The following is a 9,283-nucleotide window of genomic DNA, read 5'->3' as shown; positions in this document are numbered from 1 at the left end:
GAGTATCAGGAGTACCCCCAAGTTATCTACTCACTCCTTCAGAGGGAGTGTGTCCTGAACCCCTGGCCTACATGGCAGTAATTCAGTATGTCAAGTCCTCAGTCCAGGGTCAATCCACTTGCCCAAAGTCCAGTCCAAAGCAGAGTCCCACAGAGATCCTGGTGCATCCAAGCTGAGGTCCATCAAACATGAGCAGACACAGCATGGTGCTTCCCTTTTGTACTTTGCATGCTGATTGCAGCATCTGGGCTTGACAAGGTGACCCTCACCTGCTCCAAGCCTGCCCCAGCTGAGAAAACACACACCTCCTCCCAGAGCCAGCGAGCCCCATCTGGCCAGCTAGGGAGCTGGGCTGTGGGCCCTTGCCTACCTGAGACTCACAGTGCCTCTCCCACTGCTCCCTATGCCTATGCCCACTGTGTTCATGGAGATGGGGGCCACTCTGGTGATGGGTTCTGTTGCTCTGGTTCCTGTGCACGGACCCCCATCCCCTCATCCTCTGTCACCCTGTACTTCCTACACCAACCTCTCCTTCCCCATCCCCAGCTTGCCCCGCTGTGTCCCAGTCCTGGCCACACCCCTTGCCAGGATCCTCTTCCTCCTCCCCGCAGTCCTGCCAGTTCATAACAGAGTGTATCTCCATCAAAAGCAGGCAACATCCCAGGCATCCAGTCTTGGGAGCACCCACCAATAGTGCCACAGTCTTATCTGGATTGCTTTAGTTTGTTGACTCTCATCCAATGAACTGAGGCAGTACAATGTTCCCGCATATCCACTGCCACACCTGCCTGTGTAAAGCAGAAGTAGAGCTGTGTGTCACCCGCCAAATCTGTACTATCTCATTAAGCCCCTTGACGTCTCACCCATTTCAAACACCCATGCTCCTCTCATGATTACATCCCTTCCTTCTGGCTATTTTCTCTCTGCTTTCCCACTCACTATTTAAGGTGTTCAGCTTGTCTTACTGCTTTTTCTTTTGAATGCAGTGCATTTTTAGATATTCTAGTGGGCCGTTATGCTGCCATCCAGAATTCTGGAATTTCCATTATTGCTCAGTCAGTGTCTGATGGTCTAGCTTTCAATGAGATTTCAACCAACATCATGCCGTTGTGTCTGACAATCCGTATCATTTTGAGACCCTGCAGAAAAAGCAAACGCCATCGCAAGGCTGGAGGAATGGGAAGTCTCTGCAAATCAATATGTAGAAGTGACACCCGAGAAAACGCTGCAAGTCAGAACGCACAAAGAAAATGAACAATACAAAATAGCATGCTCTGTTTTGTAAAGAGTAACCTCCAATCTGGCGTAGCAATTGAGGGATGTTATTTCAAAGTAATACTAAGAAAGCAAAGCCAGGGGATTTGATGTGCAAATGTTTCATGCGCTCCTAAAGCCACAGCTCCTCCCAAGCGGCCTTTGCCAAGAAATACATTACAAGCGGTATGTTAAGTACAAATTGTAAAGTATTTTGTATTGGCTTTGCCATTTCTGATGTGACAAGCACTGAGAGTAAAAACTGAATGCCAGGAAATCCTTCACCCTGCTCACAATTAATTGGCTCAGGCCTTGCTCTTGCTGAGAGGCCAAGCCTCTACCAGGGTCATGCCATTTTAGACTCCTGGTTGGGGCTCATGTAATGGAGTCCCCACACACAGAACAGGCACAAAAGATTCCTATACGTAGAAAACTACTGTGCCACTTAGAAGGCGAAAGGTATGATCTTTCTCCTTCATATCTAGTTGCAGGGAGCCTAAGAATGAAAGCCTTTGGCCTGCTGGATCAGGCCAAAGACCCGTTTAGTCCTGCAATCTGTTTCACACATTGGCTACCCAGCAGCTAGTATACAGGGAGTTTGAGGTGGGGTTTCTTTCTCTTTTTTTGCACAAAGTAATGCACTGTTTATATAGGTTAACAACATTCATATATTACTCAAATTAAAGACTGCTAACTGCTTTACAAAAGACAATCTAAAATATTCATTAAAAGTAGCAATGCAAGCTAACATGGAAACAAGTTACATAAAATGTAAATATAACTTTTAAAATACAAATATTAAAAAATATAAAATAAAAACAGCAATTTAAAAACTACTATACTTACTAAAATTGCATGTTAAAATTGTATGCTAGAATTACATATCTGCTAAAATGATATGCGAGCTCCAACCTTTATACCCCAGACAGCTGTTTCCCCGCTTTGATTTTATTTTATTTTGCTTAACTTCATGTAGGAGGAAGATATTCTTTTCTCTTGCAGGTGTCAAGGAAGTACTTTCTGCTAGGATGAAGCCTTCTCCCTCACTCCAGTGCAACAAAAAGTGAGAATTCACTATGGTGGCTATGTAAATAGGTGCAGGTTCGATTCTTCATGGTTGGGGTTACCCAGTGGCAAGAAACATGCACCACAATCCCAATGGTTCCATTGAGTCCAGTTCTTTATATTGATCCCTACACATGAAAATGAATGCCACTCATGCCCCCAAAGATGAAGTTGGTGCAAATTACAATGAAAAGGGTCAAGATTAAACTTTGGAAAGAAATTTATGATAGCACAAACTAGCTCATCATGAAACAGACTGCCTTGGAAGTCTAGATTTTCTTCAGTAGAGGTGTTTAAGCAGAGAATGGATGACCACCTTGTTTGGATGCTGTAGCCCTGGGTTTCTTGTATCAGGAGTGGTTGGACTAGATTACCTTTGAAATACCTTCCAACTATGTGAGTCTTGAAATTTTGCCTTGGCTTGCTTCATATTTTCTAGCAGCTTTCCTATGGTTTTCTTCTGTTCCAGTTGTTATTAGAAGTTCTGTGGTATCTTTCTGGAAACCCAAGCACACCCTGCCTTTCTGAGGCAACAGAAACTGGGAGCCTCTCCTTTTTTGCAAGTAGCTTCTAAGTTGACTTTACCACATGACCCTAGGGCTGTGTACACACTACACCTTTAAATTACATTTGAAACACATTCTTTCCCTCAGTGAATTCTGGGCACTGTAATTCACCTCTCAGAGTTATAATTTCCAGCAGCTCTTAACAAACTACAGTGCCCAGAATTCTTTGAGGAAAAGAATGTGTTTCAAATGTGCTTTAAAGATACAGTGTGTTCACAGCCTGAAAATGAAAATCTCGGAGGTCCATCCTGCCACCCGAACAAATGAGAACAGGGGATAATCATTACTAAGAAAGGGTAGTCGAGAAAAAGACACAAACCACTTTTAAAACCAGCCTTTAGGGGTCATTGCAAAATTGTCCATATCCCCTGTAAATTAAGTTCCACTACAGAGAGCACTCATTTTATTCCTCTGTCAGAGTTGAGCCACCCAGTCCTAGAGTTACTCCACACTGATGAAACATTAGCCCAGGACACAAATCTGTCTAAACAGACAATCAGGTTTCATAAATGGCTTTGGAAACAACAGCATTATAAAAATGTCAGTCCCTGAATGAAATCCATTCCCTGATGGGTGCCCTTGCAATCTCCAGTTGCCAGTCTAGGGGTGAAAGGGAATCACGGAGGGATGCCTACTTGTGGGCTCTTGTGTATAAGAATCATAGCTGTCAACTTTTCCCTTTTCTTGTGAGGAATCCTACTTGGAATAAGGGAATTTCCCTTAAAAAAGGGAAACGTTGACAGCTATGATAAGAATGGGGGAACTCTCTCAAGCTCTTGGTGAAAGCTGCCTTCTAGAAAAGCTACTTTACCCAGTAGAGGGCCTTGAACAAAGTTTAAAAAGGTGTGATATTTATGTTCTGGAGTAGGGCAAGTAATAAGGGTTGACCAACTACTTCTTATTTGTTTCATACTTCAAAGATAGCCATGTTGGTCAATAGGGAAAAAAACTCAAATTTCACAGTGTGGTGACATCTTTATTAGGACCAACAAAAATGTCATAAAAGTGAGCAAGGTTTGAGTTCTCCAGAACTTTCCCCCAGGCAAAACAGAGTGGAGAGAAAAAGATGGCATGATGTTAAAGCCACAATATATGCCCTTTGAAACTACCTTAAGAAGGAATACAGGACTTGTGAAGACTTGATTAGATTTTAGTAATTGCTAGGTGTTAAACAGTTTTTCAAGATACACTAAGGTGAACTGGGCCAATGAAACAAAAAATGGCTGATTCCTCATTTAAAACAAACAAACAAACATCCAGTGGTTAATCAGACCTACTTGTTCAATTTCTACAATCCCACTTTTTTTTGCAAAACATATTTCATTTGTTTCAAACATCCCCTTTATCAGCCTTAGCAGATACGAGTGACTCAGCATTTATTTACTGCAAGTTCATATTTGAGCTGTAATTAAGTAAGCAAAGACACAGTCCTATGCACACTTGCCCTCAGTGGGTTTTATTATTTCTGGGTTAATGTGCATAGGATCGGATTGTAAGCAACCCACATTTTTCTACTCTGTTGCACCTAAACTGCAGCAATCAAAACTACTCTCTCTTTTCTTCCAGTTCCAGTATGTTGCAACCTCATCCCTGCTCCTTTCTTTCTCACCTTAAAAAAAGCAAGTTTGGAGCAGAAAGCTATTTGGCATCAACTATCTCTTGAGCATCCCTGTGAGTCATTCAAAGGGGTGTGGTCCAAATGGATATTATGCCAATTATCTCAAAACCCAATAAACCTTTGGCTGATACCATATATGATTCAAGTACAAAATCACATACGTACCAAGCCAATTATAAAGTGTGCACAAATTTCAAATCTTAAAGTAGATGGAAGCAAAGGCCATATGACTTTTTCATATATGGAAATTAATTTCTTGAAACACGCAGGCTCCCTTTGTAAGGCAATGTTGTTTGTACTTTGGTATCTTTACCCAAATATAACAATATTGCACAAGAAAGAACCCTTAGAATGAAAGGATGGCATTCAACAAAGTTTTACTCCGACAAGATTAGGGTTGCCATCTGCCCCAAAGTGAAAATCTTTGTTGTCATACGTCCGGGTTTTCCAGGACATTTTTCCGATTTGGACACCATTTTGATGGTCTGGGAAAACCTGGACATATTACAGCCCTGCAGTAGATACATTGAAGTTTATGAACCTAATGTAGTTGTGTTTGTTAAATTTCAACGCACAGAACTTAGTTGAATGCCACCCAAATATGTTGATGTTCCTACTAATGCAGATTGGATTCTGCTGCTAATACACAACATGCCATACTCATAAACCAGGCCCCCTTCCCTTCAGATAGCATTCTTCAATCTCTCAGCTACTAAAGTGGTTTTTTTCCAAAATCAAGGTTATTTCGTAATTTTTATTGAGTGCAATTTTCAGTTTTTAGTACAATATTTTTTTGAAAGTTACTGTTACAAACTCTGACAATTTTGACACAATCAACAAGTTGAAAGGGGACGAGGGAAATGTACAAGAAGGCGCAATCCTTTACAGACATCTCATTGGCTATGTACACGGCGGGGCCTCTGTTGGCTGGGACAGTGCATGCTACTGCGGGAGGACTCTTCCTTCCTCTGCTCATCAGGATGGAGCATGTTCTTGACACGAGAGCTTGGCATCATCCTCAGGAGGTCACAGCTCATCTGAAGGGCATGGCCAGCTTGCCAGCGGAAAACAAGGACAGGTCTGCGGTGGTAAGCTTCGCTGTCAGGGCTGGCCTCTTTCCATGTCCTTCCGGCATCAAACAGTGGCATAAAAGTGTTCCTGAAACAACAGCGGGCAGAAACGAGAACAAGAAGAACAACAAAGGGTTAGCTTTTTAGTTTTTAAATCATGCACACTCTTATAGCATTGTGAAGGCAGACATATTGATGGTGGAGGAGGAAAGAGGAGTCCTATCTGTTCGTTGTCACCTATTAATTTTCACCTATTACGGTAATTTTCATCTATAATTAATCAAAGTTTTATATTGGCTAAAACGATGGCAATTTTTAAAATGAAGTTATTTATTTAATGTATTTCTAAAAATACAGATAAGCACCATCTCATAAGAGACGATAAGCACCCTTCTATCTCACTCTGAAATGAATGATGCCCCTACGAAGAGGAAGTCTACCATAATAAATGTGTCACCTAAAGACAATTCCCCCCCCCCATAATAATTGTTTCAGTTCTGTGCAGATTCATGCAGATGAAAACATATAGGCTCAATCAGCTAGACTTTATTTATTCAGGTGACAGTCCTAGTTTTAGCAATGAGTACTGGCACCATAATATGTTCTTTCCATCGGATTATAGTTGCAGAAGCTTCTTGCTACTGCTTGGGAACTAACTACTACATTAAGTACTACTAGCCAGTGCAGCTACCCACTATGCAGAGGTGTTTGAGGGTTCTGGTACAACTCTATCAGAATATATGCCATCATTATTTCTTCTGGGACATGAGATTCCTTTTATAAGCCCTGCCACAGCTAACTAGCTTCCCAGGAGATCTGTGGTTTTATTGGTTCTGGAAATGCTGCAATACGGCCAAAAGGTAGTTCAGAACAGTTTTCAATGTCTTTAGAGCACCTCTAGGGTCTCCTGTCCCTGAATTCCATTTTTTAATCATTCATTGTATTTTAATAAATTTCAAAAATTTCACATATACATTCCAACACATAAAAACTTGTTATTGGGTTTATTTCAACTTCCCCTCCTGTTTTCCATGGTGTTTTTAATTTCTCACCCTTGCTGCACCCTATCACTTGTCCCTGAATTTCTGATCGGCTGGCAAGATCTGCCATCTAAACTCACCATTATATTGCATGCATATACTGGAACAATACGAATGCGCACACATACACACCGAGTCTTTATCTTGCCATCTATGCCTTCTGTCTGCTCTACTCTAGCCTACCTTTTCATTTTGAATGAACAACGTTCCTACTAACTTTTTCCAGAAATCAGCACGGAGTCAAAGGAAGTCCTGACCCAAATGCCTTTAAAACTGGTATCTTGAACCCAGCTTTGGAGTTTCTAGCCCATGTGTCTTCTTGACACCTTTCCCATCAGCCCGAAAATAAACTACAATGTTTTCTAGTGTACTGAGAGTTGGGGCTAAGCCAATGCTCTGTGCTCATGTAGGGGAATCAAGCTCTCAATGACAGCATCTCTTCACACTGATCCTGTCCCTCTCCCCATTCTTTACTTTTTTTATCCGTTATACTTGGGGCAGGAGGAGGGCAAAATCAACAAAGCTCCCTATATCATCCTCAGCCTCCCTGCATGACTTTTCTGTGATTGTGCTATTAAAGCAATCTGTAAAGGGTGAATAATATTACAGCAATAACATACTTGGCCCTCAGCTACATTGATTTCTTTTCATGTTTCATTCGTAGGAAATCAGGTGTGGGGGGGCAATATTTCCCCCCCTTTCCCTTTTCTCTTCGGAAATACTGTGGTTTTCCTTGACCGCCCCTCCTCTGGTTTGATGCTAGGCAGAGGAAATTACCCCTTGCCTCCACTCTTTGCTACAGATTAGCTCCAGCTCTTGGATATGTTTGCTGAAATCTATGCCTCTAGGCAGTAGAGTTAATAACAGGAGAATTGACACCTCTATTGCCCTAATGCCAGCATGAGCCATAACTTTAATAAAACAGGGTTTGCTTAATGTTGCAGCAGTAATAACCCCTGTCCAAGGTTGCCTCCTTCCCCCTTTGTAATTCTCTCAGAAATGGCACAAAAATGGCCTGCATTTTACCAAAAGCTCTGCATTGCTTTGGTGCCCACCTACTCCTCAATTTCAAGTTTGTGATGGAGCTTGAGAGTAAATAATTTGTAAAATGGTTTAGGAAGTGCAAACACCAATTTGCATGGATTTTGAGAACCTTGATTCACCACATATCCCTTGCTTCTGGATTAAAGGGGTGAAGAATAATCCTTATGCCAGGAACACCAGACAGATAATACAGATGTATGCACCAGAGAACTGAATGCTGAATTATCTGTTAGCCTTGCCCTGACCCACTTGTGCCAGGCCGTCTGCCTTTTTCATTCTTTTAAGTCCTGCATATAAGGTGAAGAGCTGTAGCTCAGTTGTAGAGCTCAAACCATGTGTGCAAAAGGTCCCAGGATTGATCCCTGGTGCCTCTCTCCAATCTCATACTCTGGAGAGCCACTGTCACTCAATGTAGATAACACTAAGCTAGGTGAGACTCAATATAAGGCAGCTTTCTGGGAGAAAAATTAGACCAATGTGCTGGACAAATGCAGAATGGGTGGCTCTCCTAAGGAGTTTCCGGCACAGATGATTAAGGTTGTCTCTTAAAGAAAGAAATGGTGCACCATCCGCTTGTGTAGTTAGTCCTGAAAAGAGCAGCAAAGGGTTGCCTGTTACCCATGCCGTAACAGAGAAGTGTAGCCCAGCAGCAAAATCCCATTATTTAGCCACGTCAGGGGGGCAAAGATACTTTTAATATACAATTGCACATTGGAAACATAAAACCGCCACATTAAATAGCAAAGCAATTGACCGCTGTGTCCCCTTGCCTAGCTCCTGATAACTAGGGGCTGCCAACACAATTATACTGGGGCTTGTGTTCCACCATCCTAACTTACTGAAGCTTAAAAAATGTCCCTGCTGTGCCTGACATTTTGCTTCTCTTAAAATTCATCATCTTTTGGAATCAAATCATTTTTGCAAACCTAGGTAGTAATGAAACTTTTATTTATTAATCTGGGATTCACAAGGGGGAGAAAAGGAGAAAGGGGGAGGGCAGAAACCAGTCAGAGAGAAATGCAGAACAGGGAAGCTTGTGGAAATTACCCGACAGGGAAAAAGATAAGTGCGTATGATAGGGTTAAACAGGCAAAGCTTAACATGAATAAAATCTCAACTGAAATCAGTGTGATTTACTTCCAGAGTTTAGAAGCAGGGTGAAAGGAAGACATGAGTGTAACAGAGGATAGGTGTAGAGTCTGCAGAAAGGTATGCTAGATGGAGCCAAGCATATGAGAAACTGAGTTTTACAACCCAATCTAAACTGGAAAGTACATCCTATTGCTTTCAATGAGACATACTCCTAAATACATGTGCACAGGAAAAGATATCCATCAAGTAACAATGAATTGTCTACGGGTGGCGCTGTGGGTTAAACCACAGAGACTAGGACTTGCCGACCAGAAGGTCGGCGGTTCGAATCCCTGCGACAGGGTGAGCTCCCGTTGCTCGGTCCTTGCTCCTGCCAACCTAGTAGTTCGAAAGCACGTCAAAGTGCAAGTAGATAAATAGGTACCGCTCTGGCGGGAAGGTAAACGGCGTTTCCGTGCACTGCTCTGGTTCGCCAGAAGCGGCTTAGTCATGCTGGCCACATGACCCGGAAGCTGTACACCGGCTCCCTCGGCC

At 42.3% G+C, this 9,283-nt stretch overlaps 1 protein-coding gene across 15 annotated transcripts in view; it reads right to left on the bottom strand.

Moving 5' to 3' along the window:
- Positions 1 to 5,237: 5,237 nt before the first annotated feature.
- Positions 5,238 to 9,283, bottom strand: part of EPHB1 (EPH receptor B1) — a 357,336-nt gene continuing 353,290 nt past the window's right edge. For 10 of the 15 annotated variants that reach the window (XM_081007270.1, XM_081007269.1, XM_081007272.1 and 7 more), the window contains one exon: positions 5,238 to 5,661. In XM_081007270.1, coding sequence (XP_080863396.1) covers positions 5,397 to 5,661 — 265 coding nt within the window. In that variant the 3' untranslated portion in view covers positions 5,238 to 5,396. The remainder of the gene's footprint in view (positions 5,662 to 9,283) is intronic. The other 5 variants (XR_013986829.1, XR_013986830.1, XR_013986831.1 and 2 more) reach the window with 1 other exon arrangement.

This window comes from Podarcis pityusensis (genome assembly GCF_964106645.2).
Source record: "Podarcis pityusensis genome assembly, chromosome: 5".
Taxonomy (NCBI): domain Eukaryota; kingdom Metazoa; phylum Chordata; class Lepidosauria; order Squamata; family Lacertidae; genus Podarcis; species Podarcis pityusensis.
The sequence above is the reverse complement of the archived record's forward strand: the minus strand, read 5'-3'. Positions and strand labels throughout refer to the sequence as shown.